This window comes from Calidris pugnax, unplaced genomic scaffold, assembly GCF_001431845.1.
Source record: "Calidris pugnax isolate Ruff unplaced genomic scaffold, ASM143184v1 scaffold9, whole genome shotgun sequence".
In the NCBI taxonomy this organism is placed as follows: domain Eukaryota; kingdom Metazoa; phylum Chordata; class Aves; order Charadriiformes; family Scolopacidae; genus Calidris; species Calidris pugnax.
In genome coordinates this window covers 5,047,076-5,067,704 of record NW_015090778.1, presented here as the reverse complement: position 1 = coordinate 5,067,704, position 20,629 = coordinate 5,047,076, and the positions used below count along the sequence as shown (strand labels likewise).

The 20,629-nt window shown below is 58.2% G+C and overlaps 2 protein-coding genes across 2 annotated transcripts in view; one reads left to right on the top strand and one right to left on the bottom strand.

Moving 5' to 3' along the window:
- Positions 1 to 13,399, top strand: part of CASKIN2 (CASK interacting protein 2) — a 35,794-nt gene extending 22,395 nt beyond the window's left edge. The window contains exons 3-21 of the mRNA XM_014950019.1: positions 259 to 310; positions 2,346 to 2,443; positions 2,553 to 2,698; positions 2,842 to 2,937; positions 3,783 to 3,913; positions 4,116 to 4,224; positions 4,367 to 4,475; positions 4,793 to 4,887; positions 4,968 to 5,085; positions 5,332 to 5,493; positions 5,926 to 6,047; positions 6,472 to 6,553; positions 6,663 to 6,757; positions 6,954 to 7,064; positions 7,181 to 7,282; positions 7,527 to 7,665; positions 8,006 to 10,240; positions 10,290 to 10,608; positions 10,864 to 13,399. Coding sequence (XP_014805505.1) covers positions 259 to 310; positions 2,346 to 2,443; positions 2,553 to 2,698; positions 2,842 to 2,937; positions 3,783 to 3,913; positions 4,116 to 4,224; positions 4,367 to 4,475; positions 4,793 to 4,887; positions 4,968 to 5,085; positions 5,332 to 5,493; positions 5,926 to 6,047; positions 6,472 to 6,553; positions 6,663 to 6,757; positions 6,954 to 7,064; positions 7,181 to 7,282; positions 7,527 to 7,665; positions 8,006 to 10,240; positions 10,290 to 10,608; positions 10,864 to 10,960 — 4,418 coding nt within the window. The 3' untranslated portion in view covers positions 10,961 to 13,399. The remainder of the gene's footprint in view (positions 1 to 258; positions 311 to 2,345; positions 2,444 to 2,552; positions 2,699 to 2,841; positions 2,938 to 3,782; positions 3,914 to 4,115; positions 4,225 to 4,366; positions 4,476 to 4,792; positions 4,888 to 4,967; positions 5,086 to 5,331; positions 5,494 to 5,925; positions 6,048 to 6,471; positions 6,554 to 6,662; positions 6,758 to 6,953; positions 7,065 to 7,180; positions 7,283 to 7,526; positions 7,666 to 8,005; positions 10,241 to 10,289; positions 10,609 to 10,863) is intronic.
- A 714-nt stretch (positions 13,400 to 14,113) lies between these two features.
- TMEM94 (transmembrane protein 94) overlaps positions 14,114 to 20,629 on the bottom strand; it is a 40,717-nt gene continuing 34,201 nt past the window's right edge. Inside the window, exons 26-31 of the mRNA XM_014951119.1 lie at positions 20,254 to 20,335; positions 19,797 to 19,951; positions 19,378 to 19,472; positions 18,470 to 18,563; positions 18,050 to 18,220; positions 14,114 to 16,786 (exon numbers count right to left, since the gene is read on the bottom strand). Coding sequence (XP_014806605.1) covers positions 16,714 to 16,786; positions 18,050 to 18,220; positions 18,470 to 18,563; positions 19,378 to 19,472; positions 19,797 to 19,951; positions 20,254 to 20,335 — 670 coding nt within the window. The 3' untranslated portion in view covers positions 14,114 to 16,713. The remainder of the gene's footprint in view (positions 16,787 to 18,049; positions 18,221 to 18,469; positions 18,564 to 19,377; positions 19,473 to 19,796; positions 19,952 to 20,253; positions 20,336 to 20,629) is intronic.

Below are 20,629 nucleotides of genomic sequence, written 5' to 3'. Positions count from 1 at the left end.
AGGAACTGCGGGATCTGACCCATCCCGGGGGCGCGCGGAGATGGAGCAGGAGGGACAGAGGGAGGAAAGGGTCTGAGCTCGAGCTGGGCCAGCTCGTTGAGGGTTTGTGGAGGTGAATGTGGAGAGAGAGGAGAGGCCACCGGGATGGGCCAGGCGCTGTTCTGCGCGCTGGGAGGTCGGTGTGGCTGCGGGACAGGGTTCCTGCTGGGGGGCACGGGCTCTGCCTCCTGCCCTGACCTTCACCTCTTCTCTCTGCAGAGCTCCTGGGATCTGCCAAGCGCCTGAACGTGAACTACCAGGATGCGGACGGGTGAGTGCTCCCCAGCAGGGTGCTGGGTGCCGCTGCTGCCGGCGTGGGTGGGCTGGCTCTCCCCAGTATCCAGTCAGTTCCGCAGCTCTGGGGATCATAAAGCTTTCGAGGGAAGCCGCTGAGCCCAGGAGAAAGCAACAGCATCCCAAAGCCAGGGCAAGCCCTGCAGAGACAGACCCAACACCTGCCCGGGTCCAGCCTGAGGGCTGTGCTCAATCCATCCTGCAAAATCCTTCATAAAGCTCTTCTGCGTCCCCCTCCACAGGGCTGGCGGTGAAAAGGGAGGGCAGTGTGTCACCCAGCTGGTGTCCTGTGTGCTGGTCAAAGCATGGAGGAGCACCCGGCTGGCCCCGTTGCCTGCACATGCTTGTGTCCATGTGTAATTCCCCAAGAGCAAAATCTCTTCATTTGAGGGGGGTTAGAGAAAGAAAAGATGAGGTTGCCAAGTGACCACATCGTATTTGTGTAGCTCATCGCTTCCAAAATCCAAGCACTTAATAAGCTGGGTACTGAGAGCTGAAGAAACCACAAAGACCCATAAAATAAATAAGCATGTTATTCTTATTGAATTAACTCTGACCTGCGAGTTATTAGCATTGTTTTATGTACTGTTGTTGTACCTAATTTCTACATGTTTTCTTTTCGAGGACTCTGTAGGAGGAGGTGTCCATGATGAGTCCTAACAGGCCAGTGGGGGGTTGAAAATGTGCAGGATGGCTCTGTCTTAAAATAATACTGTGCAGATGGAGCTTAATAGAAAAAAAATGTAATAATAGAAGCAATGATCTGATTCTGATAAGGCACAGGGCTTGTGCTCAGGCAGCTCCAGGAGAGCTGCTGTTGGGAAGGAGGGTAAAGAGTCTGTTTCCCCTCAGAGGGCCACATGAGGGGGGTATTAACCCCTGGCATTTGGGGTATTAACAGTGCGGGTGGTGTTTTGGGTTTTACAGGGGTGCAGGAAGGGGATGGTGGGGAGGTGGGACCTGCACACGGAGATGGCAATGTGCACCCTTCTGGGAGAGTCATGCTGCTGGCAGTGACCTCGGCGAGGCATCGCCTTGCTCCCAGCTTGGAGATGATGGGGTGGGCAAGCGTGGGTTTGTGCAGGTGCCCCCAGGGCAGAGCTGGCCCCACAGGGATCCCACAGAGTTGGCTGGAGGGGGATTTTGTACCTCCTGCATTCCTGCTTCGAGGCAGAGGTTTTGGCAGGAGCTCAGGGACATGGTGGCTGCATCGAAGGAGGGAGCAGCCCTCTCTGTTGGGGTTAGTGTCCCTCCTAGGAGGGGGTGCACATAGGAGGTCCCTTCTTTGTGACCCTGTGCAGGGATCAGGGGGTGTCCTGGGACCATGGGTTGGGAGGAGAGCTATGGTGGCTGGGTTGCATTCCCAGCACAGAGCTGGGACACTGCTGAGCCCATTGGAGCCCTGGGCTGGCGCCTCCTGGAGCCCCCCACACCCCATGGGCTAATCCCCAGTGGTGCAGGGTCCCCTTCCTTGGCCATGGCCCTTCACGTGACAGCTCGGGGGGAGCGCCGGGCAGACAGGCCCCTTTCACAGCCCCGAGACACAGGGCTCTTTCATTGCCGGCGGCCTCCCACGCTGTGCCGTGGGCTCCCGGCATCCCTGCTGGCACGGGGAGGGGGTGGCTGGCGGAGGGGCCAGGAGTAGCCACAGGGCTGGTGTGTTTGCAGGACACTGTGAGCAATGTGGCTTCGGGCTGCTTGGCTGCACCGTGGAGAGGGGAGATGCATCTCTCTCCATCCCTTGTCCCCATGCATGGCAGGGGGGTGAGGGACCCCTCTTGCTGGGGTCTCAGGGGGTGCACAGGGTCGCTGCATCCCTCACTGGGGCATGGATGGCATGGAGAGCTTTCCTGTGGGGAAACTGAGGCACTGGGAGCGGGGAATGAGGAGGGATGTAGCCATGAACAAACAGTGACTGTCCCAGCCCTTGGCCCATGTCCCTGTGCAGGCAGGGGCTGTAGGGACAGGGTGGCAGTGACCGGAGCTGGGCTGAACCCTGCCTTCTCTTGCAGGTTCTCAGCACTGCACCACGCAGCCCTGGGTGGCAGCCTGGACCTCATCTCACTGCTGCTGGAGGCACAGGCCACTGTTGACATCAAGGACAGCAATGGTAAGGGGTGACCCCCCAGCATGGCCCCGTGCCTCCGGCAGCTGGCTCAGCCCCCCGAGCGAGGCCGGGGGGTCGCATCCAGCCCTGCTGAGCCCCGTTTCCCCCACAGGGATGCGTCCCTTGCACTACGCAGCCTGGCAGGGACGCGTGGAGCCAGTGCGGGTGCTGCTGCGCGCCGCCGCCTCCGTCAACATGGCCTCGCTGGACGGGCAGATCCCGCTGCACCTCTCGGCGCAGTACGGCCACTACGAGGTGGTAAGTGAGAGCCCAAAGACACCCACACACCCACCATGAGCCTCTCTGGGAATGGGGGGGGGAAAAACCCCATTGTGGTGGGTGGGAGGGAGGCGGGGGTGCGGGATGATGCTGAACCCCTCTACCACGTTGCTCCCCCGCAGTCGGAGATGCTGCTCCAGCACCAGTCCAACCCCTGCCTCATCAACAAGGCGAAGAAAACCCCCCTGGACCTGGCCTGCGAGTTTGGGCGGCTGAAGGTGAGTCCTGCAGGGCTCTGCCCTGCCCTGGGCATTTCTCCAGGAGCGGCTCTGGAGCCGGCTGGTTCCTCTGGGGGCAAAGCACTGGGTCTGGCTGTGACCATTCTGCCTCCACCTGAACCTCAGAGCCCGTCAGGCAGCACCTGCCTCCTCCCACTGCTGGGCAAGGCTGGATCCTGAACCTGGGAGCTGCAGGGTTTGCTCCTGACCTCGTGGCAGGGCTGGGAGAGAAACCAGGAGTCCTTGCTCCCAGTTCCCTGCAGCCTCCCCCCACCCAGCCCAGCTTTGCTCCCATTTAAGCACAGATAGGCTGAGCTGGCTAATCCCTGCAAGCCCTGAGTGCCCAGCCCTGCTCGGGTGCTTGAGGTCCCCGCATGGTTCATGAGGATGGGGACACTCCGTGCCCTGTGAGACCCCAGCCCAGCCAGTACCGCACCACAGGGCTGGAGTGTGGCCAGCCAGACCGTCCTGTGCCCCCCACGGGGGGGGAGCCAGGGGGATATTTCCATTTTTGGAGTATCTATAATGTCTGCAGCTATAAACAGGGCAGTAAAAATAACTCCTCTGTGCCTCTGGGCTGCCCTGAGATGCTGAGAGTCACTCTGGGCTTGGAGAGACTGGAGTTTTTTAGGGCTTGGTCTGAAAAGCCTGATTATGGGAAGACTATTTTTGGCTGTTGTGACCTTTTACGGCCCCTCACGACAGTGTGGCCCTGCCAAGCACCATCCGGCTCCGGCCGAGCCCTGAGGCTGTGGGTGGGGGGGAGTGGTAGGATGAGGAACACAGAGCCAGCCCCGAGGCTGGGGTACCTGCACCCCACCGCTCACCCCTGTGCCCCCGTGCAGGTGGCCCAGCTGCTGCTGAACAGCCATCTGTGTGTCGCCCTCCTGGAGGGACAGTCCAAGGACTCCACTGACCCCAACTACACCACCCCACTGCACCTGGCAGCCAAGAACGGGCACAAGGAGATCATCAGGTAACCCCCCACCAGCCCGGGATGCTACCCCATCTTGAAGAAACCCATCATGGATTCAGTCCCGCTTCCTCCCAGACCCACCTCCCTTGTTCCCAAAGCCTCCGTGGTGCAGGGGGTTGTCCCCTTCCCATCACAAAGCAGCCCATCACCTGTTCCTGATGTCTGTGTCCAGCCGTTCATGCCTCTCTCTCCTTCCTACCAGGCAGCTGCTGAAAGCTGGGATTGAGATCAACAAGCAGACGAAGACGGGCACGGCGCTGCACGAGGCCGCGCTCTACGGCAAAACGGAGGTGGTGCGGTTGCTGCTGGAGGTGAGGGCGGTGGGGACAGGGCTGCACAGGGGGACAAGCCCCTGGAGGTCAACCATCACCCCCTTCCCCTCGGTCCCTCTGTCCCACACGGGTTCACTGGCAGCTGTGGAGCTTGGCCCTGACCATGTCCCCTCCTGGGCAGGGTGGCGTCGACGTGAACATCAGGAACACCTACAACCAGACCGCACTGGACATCGTGAACCAGTTCACCACCTCGCACGCCAGCAAGGACATCAAGCAGCTGCTGAGAGGTGAGGTGGGGCTGGTGCAGGGCTGGGTGCTGCCTGGCACTGAGAGGGGCTTCTTCCCCATGGGACCTCCCTGAGGCTCCCAGTGCTCCTCCTGAATGGCCTAAATCAGCCTGGCCATGAGCATCAGCATCCCAGTCCCATCAGGCATGCCCCCGTCCTCCATGCAGGCAATGTCCAGCGATCAAGTCCTTCCTGCAGTGTTAATGTTCTCTTCTCCCCTCTCCTTGCTCTTGTTTTCTCTCTTCACCTTCCCTGAACTGCTCTCTTTCCCCCTGCGCTCTGGCACCTTCTTTCTTCCCTCCATCCCTTGTCTTCAGAGGCATCAGGAATCCTGAAGGTCCGAGCTTTGAAGGATTTTTGGAACCTCCATGACCCGACTGCTCTCAATGTCCGGGCAGGAGATGTCATCACGGTGAGGCTGCTCCCCGCTCCCCACATCCCTTCACTGCCACGGCCCCAGGTACCAACCCCATTCTTCTCATCCCGCGTCAGGTCCTGGAGCAGCACCCGGATGGGCGATGGAAGGGGCACATCCACGACGCTCAAAAAGGCACCGATCGGGTCGGATACTTCCCCCCCTCCATCGCTGAAGTCATCAGTAAGCGAACAGGTCAGTGGCCGTGTCAGGCATGCTGGGGACAATCCCCTGTGTGAAACCATCCCAGCCTTCCCAGCATCTCCTGTAGGACAGGTCCCTGCAGCCCTGGCTAGCTAGGCGGGGGAGAGAAGGACTCGAGTGGACACAGGGGGTTGTGCCATTGGTGGGGTGGTAATTTGGGGGCTGAGGCTCAGATATCCCCCCCTGCCCTGCCTCCCGCACGAGCTCTGACCTCGCGTGTTTTGTCTTTGAATGCAGGCATGGTTGTCCCCCGCGTGGCGCCCGCGCACCAGCGCCAGGGTCCCCCCGGGGCCCTCCCGGTCCCCCCCGGCGGGCTGCAGCACCTCCCCGACGAGTGTCCTCACCAGGCAGCCCCGAGCGTCACCCTAACCCGGACGGCCCCAGGCCCTGACAGCTCAGGTCAGGGGTGCAGCTGGGGAGGGAGAGGGGCTGGGGACCTTCCCCTGTCCCCAGCCCTGCCCATGCAGGGGGACACAGGGGGAGACTCTCCTTCCACCTCCCGGCCAGGGGAGGGGAAACAGCCAGACAAGAGGGAAAGGGAGTTTAGGGGAGCCCATAGAGCAGCCCCTTCCTTCTCCATGTCCTCGGCCAGGCCGTGTCCCCGTGTCCCCTTTGTGCGTCCCTTGCCAGCCCGGGTCACCCTGTCTGTTCTGTGTGTGCCAGGGGGCGGGAGGGACCGATGTAACATCTGTAGCCGGAGGGATCTTGTGGGAGGCTGGTTTTTACTGGCATCACTGTGTTGGCACACGGGTCCCTGCTGGGGACCTCTGTGCCCTGTGTCAGCCCCGATGCCGGGGCGCTGCTGACGGCCTCCCCGCCTGCCCCAAGCAGCAGGAGACAGGAACAGCGTGGGCAGCGAGGGCAGCATCGGCAGCATCCGCAGTGCCGGCAGCGGCCAGAGCACCGAGGGCACCAACGGGCAGAGCACCAGCATCCTCATCGAGAACGCCAGGGTAGGCACCAGCCCCTGCTCCCCCCGTGCTGCTCCCCAAGGCCTGGATCAGGCTGGAGATGGAGCCCCAGCACCTTCCCTGGTGAATGAGGGGCTGCAGGACCTGAGCATCCTCCACCAAACACCTGTCTGCTGCCAGGATTCAGCAGAGAGATGCTCCTGGGGGGTCCCCGGTTGCCCTCCCATAGCACAGCTGGCCTTTGAGTGGAGCTGGAGGCTGTGTTTGGTACCATGCAGCATCTCTGCCATGTCCTGTGTCATCTGAGAGGAGAAAAAGGGCCCTGGGCCAAATCCTGCTCAGATCTCTTGCTGGGTGAAGCTGTGCCCAGTGGTCCAGCATGGGGACCCCCATTCTGCTCCTGGGGGCACAACAGGGCTTGTCTCTGAGGGGGGTTCCTCCTCCATTCACTCCTTCTCTCCCCCAGCCACTGCCCTCTTCCAGTGATGACCTCCAGCAGCACCTTTTGGGATCAGAGCCACGCAATGGGCAGTTGACCTCCCCAGCAGGTGAGGGATGTCCCAACACCATGGGCCTTGGGGACAGCTGTCCCCCCAGGCACCGGGGGCTGCTCACTGCTCAAGTGCCCCCATGACAGTTCTGTCTCCTCTCTGCCAGGGCCACAGAGCCACCAGACCCCAGGCGGCTGTCCTCCTGGAGACAGGGTCTTCTCCCACCAGTTCTTGCGGCCTGAGCAGCTCCTCGAGGGCAAGGTAACTGGGCCAAGTGGGGACCTGGTGTGCTGGGTGAGAGGGCCACATTTGGGGCTCTCAGCCCAGCTTTCAGTGCACGGGGGACAGAGGGGACTGGGTCTTGAGGACAGGGTGGGGACTTGCCCAAGGAGATTCTGTTGTCTTGCCTGGAGCAGCCAGGTCTTTCCAGCCCCTGCAGCCACTGTCCTCTCCCCAGGATGCAGAAGCCATTTACAACTGGCTGAGTGAGTTCCAGCTGGAGTCGTACACCGCCAACTTCCTCAACGCTGGCTACGACGTCCCCACCATCAGCCGCATGACCCCGGAGGTAAGGCAGGTCTTTCCCCATGCTGGGCAGCACCCCTCGAGCTGCTGGCAGTGGGTACCTGCTGCCCCCTGCTCCCCACGCCGCTGCTGACCACAGCCCCACTCTGCTGGCATTAGGATCTGACAGCCATCGGTGTGACCAAGCCGGGCCACAGGAAGAAGATCTCCACCGAGATCGGGCAGCTCAGCATCGCCGAGTGGCTGCCCAACTACATCCCGGTGAGTCCCTGGCACCCGGCCTTTGGTCTGGCACCTTCTTTTCCCCATGTCTTTTCTCAGAGCTCTCTTACCCCAGGACAGGAGAGGAATGGGGTCTGTAATTAAATACGTGCTGCAATAGCCTGTGTTAATGCAGTCAGAAAGATCCCGAAAATGCAGTCTCCTGGCCGTGGGCAGGGAGGGGATGGATGAAGGTGCTGCCCGTGCCTCGATGCTCACGGCAGCATCTCCGTGCCCTTCACAGGCTGACTTGATGGACTGGCTCAGTGCCATCGGGTTGCCTCAGTACCACAAAAAGCTGGTCAACAACGGCTACGACTCCATCACCATCGTGACGGACCTGACGTGGGAGGATCTGCAAGAGATTGGCATCAACAAGCTGGGTGAGTCCTTGTCTCCGTGCTGCGGTGGCCCGGGGCAGCCAAGTTTCCCACCCTGGTCCCCACACCCCGTTCTCCCTCAGGGTGGGAGGTGCAGGCATGTCCAGAGCTCCCGCAAAGGGCAGTTCGTGGCTGTCCCTAAGGACTCCCCTTGGCAGGCTGGAACCGGGCTGAGCCAGGTGGATGCTGGCCGTAGTTTGTCCCCTCCCATAGGCAGGGTTTGGATAACCTGGAGGCCTTTGCCCTGGCTGGTGACGTGACCATGACTCTTCTTGGCCAGGAAACAAAGGCCTTGGGGCCAGAGCTGGCCTAACGCCCCTTTCCTGTTGTAACCTTCCTGCAGGCCACCAGAAGAAGATCATGTTGGCCGTCAAGAAGCTCAGAGACCTCCGCAAAAGCCTCAACCAAGCAGAAGCAACTCTGGCAAGACGCAAAGTCCCTGGTGCCCTGGACATTGTCACCATCGAGTCACTGGAGAACGGGGAGTGCCAGTCCCCACACACCCCCAAAATGACAACCTTCCAGGACAGTGAGCTCAGCTACGAGCTCCAGACGGCCATGTCCAACAGCTGCCACGAGACGCTCGGCATCAAGAGCAGTCAGGGAATGTCCCGGAGCCAGGAGAGCATCGGGGTGCGATCCCGGGGCTCGGGGCACTCACAGGACAATGTGCTGTCCCGGCACCTCTCCAGCCCCTCGCAGGAGAGCCTGGGCAGCGGGGAGAGCAGCAGCAGCAGCGGGCAGTCCTGCGCGCCGCCCCGCAGCAAGGAGAGCCCGGCCAACCTGCCGGGACGGCCCAGTCCCGAGCCCTACGGGAAGCTCGTCTCCCCCGAGGGGCTGAACGGCTATGCCAACGGCGGCGGGGGCAGCCCTCTCAAGGAGAGGAACCTGCCTGAAGGCACGGATCAATACACCCGGCCAGCAGCTCAGAAAAGTGCTGGGACACCTGCGGTCACCCCCTGTACTCCCCCACAGACCCCCAGCAAAGGGACGGCCCCATATGTCTTCATGTACCCGCACGTCTCCTTGAAATCCCCGACGGTCCCTTCCCTCCTGGGAGCGGAGCAGCCCAAGACCCTGGCACACCCCTACCCCTCCATCTCCTCCGGGCAGAAGAGCAGCCTGCAGTCATCGGCCCAAAAGGCCTTCTCCTACCTGCACAGCCAGTGCGGCCCCGCAGAGCCCCCTGCCATGTCACCCACGGCGGGGGTGGCCCCGGGCGCCTGGCAGGCCGGGGAGCAGCACAACGGGGGCGAAGGCTTCAAGTACAAGAAGCGTTCGCACAGCCTGAACCGCTACGCGCTGTCGGATGGGGAGCACGAGGAAGAGGAAGGGGCACCCACCAGCACCTTGGGCTCCTACGCCACCCTGACGCGGCGGCCGGGCCGCAGCCAGATGCCACGGGCCTGTCTGCAGACGGATGCCAAGGTGACCCGCAGCCAGTCCTTCGCCATCCGGGCCAAGCGCAAGGGCCCTCCGCCGCCGCCTCCCAAGCGCCTCAGCTCCGTCTCCAGTGCCCTCACGGCTGAGGCAGATGGCGAGCAGCCCCCCGACCCCGAGCGGCAGCCCGCAGCACCCCAGGACGTGGCCGACGGGGGTGCCAGCCCCAGTGACGCCGGCCATGGCAGGACAGTGAAGAGCCTGGCGGCTGCGCTGGAGGGGACACCGGGGGTGAGTCCACCCAAGCCCCTCCTGGCCCCAAAACCACTGCACGTGGCTCAGGACAATCTCTCCAGGGCAGATGTGGACAATGAGTCCTACAATGGCGGTGACACCAGCAGCGCCACACCATCCGATGCCGGCAGGGACCCCTTTGAGAGCAGCAAGCCACGGAGACGGACATTCAGCGAGCCCAGCGCTCCCATGACAGAGGTGGATGCGCAGGGTGGGCGGGAGGACGCCTGCTCAGACACGGAGGAGGAGGCCAAGCCGGGGGTCTCCTCCTCATCCTCCCAGAACAGCTCCAGCGAGTGCATTCCCTTTGCAGAAGAAGGCAACTTGACCATCAAACAGCGGCCAAAGCCCACTGGGCACCCCAAGGCCGATGCGGCCGCCCCGGACACAGAGCCCAGTTCCCAGCCGGCGGAGCCCCCCTGCTCTGCTGGGAAGGAGCCGGTGGCACCCACTGCCCCCAAGGAGCCGCCGGTGCTGGAGTTCAACCTCACCGAGTCGGACACGGTGAAGCGCCGGCCCCGCTTCAGGGAGCGGGAGCCGCTGCAGGCGGTGCTGAAGGCGTTCAGCATGGCGGGGCAGGCTGAGGGGGGGCCCAGCCCTGCACCCCAGTACGCCCAGGCCCAGGCAGTGAGCATCGCGGGGCCGGCACCGACGCCACGGGCTGGGCTGGCCGGGGATGCCTTTGACGACGACAGCGTGGAGTTCAGGATTGCTGAGATAGAGAAAAGCATCTTGTCGCTGGAGAAGGGGATCAAGAAGGCACCGAGCCCCACCAAAGCCCCCAGCCCCACGGAGCTGCTGGGAACCGCCGTGGTGAGGACGCCCGCTCCAGGTACGTGGGTTTATGGGGGTGTCTCTGAGGCAGTGGTGGGGCCTGAAGCTCCCTCCTGGGTTGGCACAGGAGGTGAGGAGGACATGTGCCACCACATACCATGAATCCCCTTCCTTTGCAGATGTCCCTGCCAAGCACACCTCCGTGGCATCCACCAAGTTGGTCTTCTCCGGGCCCAAGACCATCTACCAGCAGGTCCTGCAGCCTTCCCGTCACACCGTGGCTCCCTGGGCGGCCACCGAGGCTGTGCCAGATGTGATCGGGTCCCTGGCCGGTCCCGGCTCGCTGGCACTAGAGGTGGGCAGCAAGGTGTCAGCAAAGCCTTCAGCAGCCACCCCAGGGACCACCCTGACTCAGCAGCGGCTGGAGAAGACCAACTCCAGCCTGGCCGCCACGCTGCAGGCAGCCGAGAAGAAGATCACAGTGGAGGAGGCGGAGAGGTGAGGCAGCACGGGGGGTGAGGGAAACACTGGGGCTGGGCCCCTCAAGGCGGAACGGGGAAGCCCCCCACAAGGACAGGCAAAGGGCTGTGTGTGGGCACACACTTATGCTACACCAGGTCACACATCCTCAAGCCCAGCCACGTGCTGAGCTCCGACTGCCACCAAGATAGTCAGGTCCAGCTTGGCCAACCCTACCCCATGGGCACCTGAGGCCTTTGAGTGGTGTTCTGACTCTCTCCCTTTCCTCCCCAGCCACCCGGGGGCCGTGCACTCAGCCAAGAACATCCTGGAAGACATCAGCAACATGTTCGACGACCTGGCCGACCAGCTGGACGCGATGCTGGACTGAGGCTTGCTCCCTCCTTCCCCTCCCCACCTCCGGCTGCCTCCACCAGTGTCCCTGGTGATGGAGGGGGGGAGAGCGGATCCGGCACCGAGCGGTGCCTCCGGGTCTCTCCAGCACTTTGCCCCTCCTTGCTCGCCCCTGGCTCCGTGTCACACGTGCCAGCGCGGCCGCCGGCCGGTTTCCGAAGGGGTCAGGCATTTCCCACCAGACTGGCAGCAGGAGGAGAGCCCAGAGGGGCCGCACACACGGTCCTGGAGGCCAAGGAGAAGCCCTCGCTCCCTTGCACAGAGCTGAGGAGCCTCCACAAGGGACCTTTCTCTTTCCCCGCTGCATTGCTGAGTCCTGCCTCTTATTATTTATCCCCTGCCAACAATGTGTCAAAGGAGAGACCTCCCCGGGCAGCCGCCACCGAGCCGGCTATTTACTGAGCAGATCCCAGCCCCGGCAAGGCCCGACAGCAGCTAAAAGAAGACAGGGCTTGTCGCAATTTGGCAGCTTGCGGGGCGAGAAGGACCCTTTCTGCTTTATTTGTCGCTTTTCCAAACGCGTCAGCGTCCGGCAGCGTGTAATCCGAGCGGATCGAAATCCCTCCGGTGGGACGCACAGACCCCTGGAGACGGGGCTGGCACAGCCTGCGAAGCGGCGGATGCTCCACCACCGCCCTGCCGGACACGGAGAGCTCCCAGCCCCTTCCCCACAGCGAGGAGGATGGTGATGGCAGCGCCGAAGGCCTGTGCGTTTGTGCCAGTCTGGCTGGATCGTGCTGCTGAACGGGAGGCTGCCCTCTGCCGACACCATGCCTCGGCAAGCCATCCCCCCCGCTGCTTCCAGGGTGAAGTAGTAACACAGTTAGTGCTTTTTAAAATTTTTTTTCTCCCTCCCTATCCCTTTTTGGGGGAGAAAACAGTCCCTTTTCCCACTCCCCCTCCCTGCGGGGGAGCCGCTGGCACAAACCGGGCCGTGAGCGTGGTTGAACAGACAGTAGCAGCCTTTGGGAGCCGGGAGAGGATTCCTCGCAGCGTTAAATCCCAGCGGGAGCCGTGACCCCACACGCTCTGGGTTGTGTTGGGCTCATCAGCAGCTCCTGGGCACAGGGACCGGCTGCGGGGACAGCCCCGCGGCTGCAGCGGGGGAACGGCAGCCGTGGCTCCTCGCACCCGGGCGGTCGGAGCGGCTGCGTGGCTGGAAGACAGATTTCTCGAGCGGGATCTGTTTAGTAGTGCATGTCTAAATATGTCCAAGAGCCCCGAACTTGGCTTGCGCTCGGCATGCCAAGCACATGAAAGCATCAGAGCACCAGAAGGGAACCTAAGATTGGGCTGAAGTGCCATTTGCTACAAAAATTCCAAACAAAAGGAAAAGAAAAATAATTCCACATACCCCCCCCGCCTTTTTTAAAAAAAATCACCAACGCGGAAAACAAGCTGGGAAGGGAGAGGAGGTGGCTGAAAAGGCAGTTGCTTCCCAATTTTTTGGGGAGATTGCAGCTGAATGGGACTGTGTGCAGCCCCTGGTCCCAGAGGACGGGAAGGGGAGCAGCCCCCGCGAGCGGAGCCCACTTGGACGTTCCCCAGGGGGGTCTCTGCTCAGGAGTTGTGCCGGGCGGGCAGGAGGTGCCTGCCTGGCTTCTGAGCTGAAAAGTGAAGACAAAAAAGCCCTGGGGAAAAAAGAAAAAAAAAAAAAAAAAAGATATATATTGTTGGCTGGGACTTGAGGTCAGTTTGAGGCAACTTCTCTCCTGGCTCAGTTGGTTGCTCTGATTTATACATCACATTGAGTGTATTTAAATGACCGTGTCTGACAGGCAAGTGCTACGTCGTGGACCCGATTGTTTTTAAATAGCTACAACCAGTGGCACTTTATCAAAAGGTTTGCAGAAACCTTTTAAAACTGATTTTTATTCTCACGAGTCAACCTGGGAGAAGCCCGGTTATTTTTTTCCGATGTTGATAAACTGTAAATGTTTTGTTTTGTTTTTTTAAAAAAGGCCAATGTATATATTTTAAATGTGATTTATTATATATATTTACTAACCAGAACTGCAAGCCTTGTACTCTAGGGTCAGGGATAAGAGGACACTGGGGTGGAGCTGTCGCTGTCTGAGCCACCTGAGGGCAGCACCACGCTGCTCTCGTTGTCAATAAGGGAATTAAACATTTGATTTTGCAGAAGAATGCCTATTTTTTAAGCTCTAGATCTCTATTTTGAAGCTACTGTATGGCGTGTAAGTTATGTACACTGCAACTGGGACTAACTGACCCCGGCTGCACCTGCTCCGTGCAGCAAGACAGTGAGGGGAAAAAATAGCCCGTGTAATCACCAGACTGACAACAGATTTTAAACCATCTGCTCTGTTTGTGTTAATCATGTGTTTTGTTTTCCACTAACATCCATTAAGACTAAATTCTATTAAACGGTGGGGCATATTTGACCCTTTTGATAGTTTTGCCTGGTTGTCTCCTTCGTGTCAAACCGCACGAGCTCGTCTCCGGCTCTGTTTGAAGTTCATCGAGGATCAGCTTTACCCTGCCCCAGAGTGCTGAGGATCTGGGTTTCCTCAGATAATCTCCCCTGGTAAGAGTCCTGCTGTCGCCTCCAGGGAGGTTAATGTTCACTTTGAGTCCTACCACCATGGGAGTAACGTGGTGAGAGCACCGGGGACCTCCCAGTGCCCAGCTCTGGGCACCTCTGAAGCCACGGCTACCCCTGTGTGCCAGGCCCAGCACTCCTCTATCCTTTTTGGTGACCAGAGTGTGGCCACAGTGACATCAGGTCCTGCTTTTCTGAGAACAAGAAGCCCAGGCCTCCTTGTCTCTGCAGGCTGCTCTTCTCCAGCGCTCGCAGTGCCTGTTCCAGCTCAGCCCTGACCTTCAATCCTGAGGGTGCTACCACCCACCACCCAAGCAGTGCCCGGGATCCAGGGCACCACGGGGTAATCACACCGTTGTTCTACAGGAAGAGGCACCCGGAGCTGGACAGATTTGCCCAAAGCTGAGAGGAAAGTGGGAAAAAGTGCCAGGACCAGGTCCCAGGAGCATCCAGGCTGTGTCCCTACAACAGGTGAGCCGGGTAACTGGGACGCTGTGACACGAGCAGCCAGACACATTTTTACTTCCTCACTTTGCCGGGTGCGAAATCCCTCCCACTCTGTGTGTGTGTTATCCAAGACAATCATTTATTGCCGTTCATACACTGGATGCGTGTGGGTCTGGGTTGGTTTCTTTTTTTTCTTTATACAATTTACAAGTTTTAATACAAATCAAATATTTTTTACATACATCCCAAAAAAATTTAATATAAAATATACACCATTTAAAAACATCTCGATGTAGGAAATTTCTTTCTGAAGCCGTGCACCCGGACCCTCGGATACCTCGGTGGCCCAGGGAAGGGTGACATTGGCCAGACCATCCCAAAGGCTGCATTCATACGCCTCGGTTCCCTCCCAGTCTAGCCAGGGGAGGGAGGGTGCAGGAAAATAAACATTTGTGATCACCCACAGGAGAAAATCTTGGAGGTGCCTCCTCGAGAGGATGGTGTGGCCAGTGGGAAGCCCCAGTATCTGCTGCCTTTTATCACCTAGAGGAGTTGAGTGGCACAGAGTGAGAGCTCGGGTCTGGGGGGGAAGCAGGGATAGCAGGGAGCAGCCTCTGCCTCCAGCTTGGCTCCAAAGGAGACTGTCCCCCACCTGCCTCTGGCAGCAGAAAGAAAAGCTGATTTCTCAGGTGCCAGGCGGGTAAGAGATCTGGAGCTCACCTTCAGTGATTTAAGCAAGACTGGAAAAGGTGCAGCTTGTCCTGCCCGAGTCAGGCAGCTCTGGGGGCCTGGGAGGAGTGAAAGCAGAGTCCAGCCCCTGCACAAGGACGGGCTGGTGCTGCTGCACTGCAGGAGAGCAGCCCAGGCAGCTCCTTGTCCCATGCAAACCCCCCAGCAGCGTGGAATCCAAACATCCGCTCTCCAGCTGTAGCAACAGCATCCTCTGAACACCCCCAGCTGCCCCCCCTCCAGCATCCTCCGCCTGTCCCCAGCACTCAGAGGCTGCCTGTACCCCCACTTTGCTCTCCTACCAGACCCACAGCAGGGAGAAGGGTATTGCTTAGAGACACGCAGAAGTGTGCGTGCTCTCTGGTTACGCTGAAATGGAAGGAAGACACGGTGGAGCAGCAGGACAGAGCTTGGGGTTCCCCGCCTGCTCCCTGCCTGCCAGGGAAGGACTTTGTTAGTCTTGGGTACCAAAGGGGACATAACAGCTGTACATTGTAGTGTTAATATCAAGAGGAAATATAGGGCCAGGATTTACCAGCTTTAGCCCGTTTTGAGAACTAGGAAGGGAGTCAACATCTCCATGAGCTGCAAATATTCCGGTAGCCAAGACTGTGTGCTTCTTTGCCCTCAACTGTCAGCCCACAAGGGCACCAGTGTTTCCAGTACAGCCAAGGACTGTTGAGAGCTCAAGAGCAGGTGGGACACATTGGGGCAAATCATGGTTTGCAGCAGCCCTCAGAGGAAGGTTTCCCCCAGTCAGTGAAGTCAAATGAAGAAAAGACTTCCAGAAAATCAGGGAACAGATGTGAGGGCAGCAGCGTAGAGGGGAGAGACTTCCAAACACTGCCACAGAAAGACATGGTGAGGGGGTTTCCCTGTGCTTTGGAGAGCAAGTACTGGATGCAGCACAATCCCAGCCTTGGGAAAGGAACCATCCACCAGCTCCTTGTTAGTCACAACCGCAAGATGCAGGTATCCTGCCTGGAAAGATGTCCCCCTCCCATCAGATAGGCAGATCTCGGGTTCTATCTCTAGCTACAGCCCTCTCAAGCAGGCATTTTACTGAAGCAGAATGGCAATTTGAATCACAGAAATGAGAACAGTGCTAAACCTCACTGGGGGTTGCTAAAGCAGATAAGAGGTGGTTCAAGAGGGCTGGAGGAAGCTAAGCCGTGCTGAGTCCCTGCAGGCAGAGCTGCCCTCCTGCCTCCCCTGCACCAGATCCCCAGGGTCAAATGCAGGCAGCTTTTCTTAAACCCCTGTCTCATCCCCCTTCTCTTGAAGCACTCAGCAGCCGGCATATGGCCACGGCAACAACGCTAGAGGGCAGGGCTGGCACGGCCTGGACATCATGGGGGCCTGCCCAGCACCCTGCCAGGGACCCCTCACAGTGTCCCCTTGGGAATGGGAGCTCCAGTGCCCCCTGGCACCCCGAGCTGCAGGAGAGATGGCTCCTTCCCCCCTCCTCCCTGCCAGGACACAGGGAGGTGGGTGAGGGCACGAACAGGCAGGCACACACACATCAGGCAGGAGAGCACGCAGAGATGGAAAAACAAAATGGGATTCAATAGCAATCTCTTGCTTCAGCAGGCCCTATGTCCCCCCTGCTGGCCCCAGATTCTCCTGCCAGGCCCAGGAAACCCATCTGCTCACACAGAGGGAAGGAGTCACTTCATTTCAGCGTCACCATGATACTAACAAAAACCTCTAGTAATAAATAAATAAAGGAAGAGCAGCCTGAACAGCCACCAGAGCTTGCAGACTCCCTTGAGAGTCCCCTAGCAGGCTGGGGAGGGGCTGCATACCTGCTGGGGGAACCTGACAGCAGTGCCCTGCCTGGGGACCCCTGGAAGGTGCCAGTGTAATCTTGCAAGGAGGCTGTCTGGTTTCCATGTGTGAGGGAAAACTCCCCGAGCCTTCGGTGCAGCCACCCTCCCAGTGCAGGATGCAGCTGCGTGGCCCTGGCTCCAGGGAACTCGAGCTGGGAGGGTTTAAAACGGCGAATTCATCCCCAGCTTTGTTTCAAACTGCAACTTCTGCCTCTTTTGGTAACGGACCCGGACCCTGGAGAAGGCAGAAGAAAGAAGAGAGTCAGCATGTGGAAATGCAAAAGGCAAGCACGGCTGCCCCACTGCACTTCCTGAGCTGCAGAGCCCCAAGAAGCAAAGAAGACCCTGGGCTTGTGGTACCTTGGGAGGGGAATCGAATCCAGAGATAACCCATGGTCTCAGTTCTACCCCACCAAGCCAAGTCCTATTTCCAGAGTCACCAGACACAGCAGAGAAAGGTCCAGAAATCCTTCCCAGGAACAGCAACAGCGACTCGTCTCCATCGGGGTTCCCTGTAATCCCCACCAGCCCCTTTCCTGAGTCAATGCTCATTAGTGTTAACTCCCAGCTCCGGCTGCTCCCTGTGCTAAGAACAGCCAGTCACTTTGCCTGCTACAAATTCTTGGCTTCAGCCGCTTCCCGTGAAAATGAGTCCCACAGTCCAGGCCCTGTGTGAAGACGTATTTCCTCTGCTGTGATTCAATGCCTCTCTGTCCTCCTGGGACGAGATGGAGAGAACGGCCCTCTCCCATTCCATACTGGTATTTCATAGACCTTGGCTCTCTCCCTCTCATTGGTTTGAGATAAGGAAATTTTGGTCTCCCTTCCTGCTCCCAATCACTGCCACTGCCCTTCCCTGACCCTCTTTCCTTCCCTGCACTTCCTCCCTGAGAGGTGGAACACGAGCTTGCACATAACAGCCAGGTGATTTACACAATGGAATCATCTTTTCCTTTTCATTCCCCACCCTGTTCCCTGTGCATCGTTTTTCTGCAGCTCAAGGCCAGGCTGGAGCACGGCTTCAGCCCTTTCTCCCCATCTTCTCTGCTACCCCCATACCTGATTTCATGCAGCTTGACGATCTCGTTGATGATAACCACAAGGACCAAGGAAAGAAAACCCAGGAGCCATGAGACCGGGGAGATGGAAACGTGCTTAAAGGTCAGTGAAGAATTGAGGTTTTCCCAGAGTTTCAGGTCCAGCACAGTCTGTGCCACTTGCCCCAGCAATCTAAGACACAAAGAGACACAGAAAATCTCATCAGAGCTAACAAGCTCCCCAGGATCTGCAGATCAGGGTCCAGGCCCAGATCTAACACTCCTGAGTCCACAACAGAGACCCTTCACCAGTTCAGCAGCGGAGAACAATCGCCCTCGACTGTCCATCTTTTCCTTTTCATTCCCCACCCTGTTCCCTGTGCATCGTTTTTCTGCAGCTCAAGGCCAGGCTGGAGCACGGCTTCAGCCCTTTCTCCCCATCTTCTCTGCTACCCCCATACCTGATTTCATGCAGCTTGACGATCTCGTTGATGATAACCACAAGGACCAAGGAAAGAAAACCCAGGAGCCATGAGACCGGGGAGATGGAAACGTGCTTAAAGGTCAGTGAAGAATTGAGGTTTTCCCAGAGTTTCAGGTCCAGCACAGTCTGTGCCACTTGCCCCAGCAATCTAAGACACAAAGAGACACAGAAAATCTCATCAGAGCTAACAAGCTCCCCAGGATCTGCAGATCAGGGTCCAGGCCCAGATCTAACACTCCTGAGTCCACAACAGAGACCCTTCACCAGTTCAGCAGTGGAAAACAATTGCCCTCGACTGTCGCTTTTCCTCAGCACTGGCAAACTGGTGCTGGAGCAGGTCTAGAGCCCTCCTTCCTCCAGCACTTTGAAATGCTCATCAGGGCCTGGGGATACTCACACAACAGCCACAGTGAGCGTCCACCACCGGTTGGAGAGGGGGCTCTTCTTCCACAACGGCTTGGTGCGATGGACGTGGGTGATGGATATGAACACTACGGGGACAGATGGACAGGGGGGTTATTTAGTGTCACACACAGATACAACACTTTACAATATACACCAACAGCTGTTACTCCAAAGGGACATGGGCTTTATCTCCCTGAAACCAGCTTTTCATTCAAGGTCCTTTCAGACCAGACTCCCCACAGCAATTCCAAGTCCCCAAACAAGCAGGACAGGGGGATTCCTCTCAGATCAGGAAGCGTTTCTGTTGGCCTGGACACCCTGCACATCTCACCATGCAATGCTCTGCCTGGCACCAAGGCACAGCACCACAGAGTGGAAAGGGAGCAGAGACCCTTTAAGGTTGTCAGAGAGCAGCTGGACCTACTCTGCCAGGAAACCGTGTGCAGGTGGTGAGAGTCAGCCAGACCTGGCTCCCCACCCCTCCAGAAGGCTTAAAAAGGCTTCCAGCTCCAGGGTAATCACAGCTGCACCAGTGCTGTTTGGGTGGAGGAGATGGGGTGCTTCACAAAATGGCAGCAGGAATATTTTTGGAGAGCTGCAGGATGCTGCTAGCTGATTTGCAAGAAGGTAAGGAGAGATGCTGCTCTTCTGGTGAGGCTGGGAAGGAACCAGCACTTCAACAGGCTGGTAGGAAGGAGAATCAGCTCTGAAACTGATGTCTTTTATCTGTTAGGGCAATGTTTAGTTACTAAAGGGGCTTTATGCCTGCACTAAGAGGCCACTGCAGTGTCTGCTTCTACCAGGGAGTTTATGTTCTGGCATAGTGGGAAAAGAAAGAGACAAAAGATGCATGTTTTCCCCCCAGAGTGGGAAATGGTGGGGTCCGGGACAGGGACTTACCTGTGTGTAAAACAATCAGGCCAGCTGTGAGTTTCTGGGCTACAAGAAGAGCATTGGAAAATGTCCCAAACCAGTCAGGAGCACCATCAGCATTGCTAGTAAAGGAGAGGACACAGGAAAGAAGTCAATAGTGGAGACTTATTGTCTGACCTGTTCCCACCGGGGCCATGCCCTCCTCTGACAGCTGAGAGAACTAAGTGTGAGCTTGGAGTCAGGCTGTCCTAGTATCAGGAAGCAACAGTGAGCAAAGATGCCGTTGTCAAGGTTACAGGGAGAGCACCCAGCCCTCTGTACAGCCATTACAGCTGGATCATGCAAGATCCTGAAACTTGTTGGAGGAGACTCAGTTCTACCTGGGAGGCACAAGAGCAATAGTCCCCGTGGGGCGAGGGGTGTGTGTGCCAGGCTCTGTTCCTCACCTGTGCAGCATGATGGAGGAGCAGACATTGAGGCTGAGGCTGCTAGCATTCAGCTCTTTGCAGGACTCATGCAGTGTGAACCCGAAGCAGATGAGGCAGGAGCAGATGGTCAGGCTGAATTTCAGCAGGAAGCAGAAGAGGAAGTAGTGCTGGGTCTGTGAATAAAGGGAGAGGCAGGGGGATGACATGGGCATGTCACTGGCCCAACCTCCCCTGCATGAACCATCAGGGAATCAGTGGCTGCAAAAGACAAGCTGTAGTACAGATGTTGCACTGTGGATGCTGCCACTAAGGGATACCCTTCTTGTTCACGCCAGGCTTTTGGATAGCATGGCTCATGCCATGGATCAACCCACCAAGGGAGCTGGGAAGACCCAGGGCCCCAGCTATGCATCAATGCTGGGACAAAGTAGAAGAGAAAAATGTGTGAACAATTTTAATCTGATGGGCTACCTACCTTCTTAGGAATGGAAGTCAAGTTTTTTCCTGTTGCCATGGTCATGATGGAGCTGTGGGGAGGCTTGCCCAGGAGCGAGATGCTGGAGAAAGGTAAGTGAGTCTCTCAGTAACAAGATCAGGCACCAGAACTATTGCTCTTTTATCTGTGTCTAACATTTGAACCCAAATAACCTCCTCAGACTGCTTGGAGCATTGGCACCTATCTGGCCACTGCCTTAGCATGTGCTGTAAAAGGTGTAATTTGTGGCAGGTGCAGACAGGGAGAGAGGTGACCTTCAAATGTCTGATGGGGAAAAACCCACCCATGCTCCTACCTGTGTTTGCAAGCACCTTGTCAAAGCAGGTGCTTGGAATAATACTTGCAGCCTTCTTAG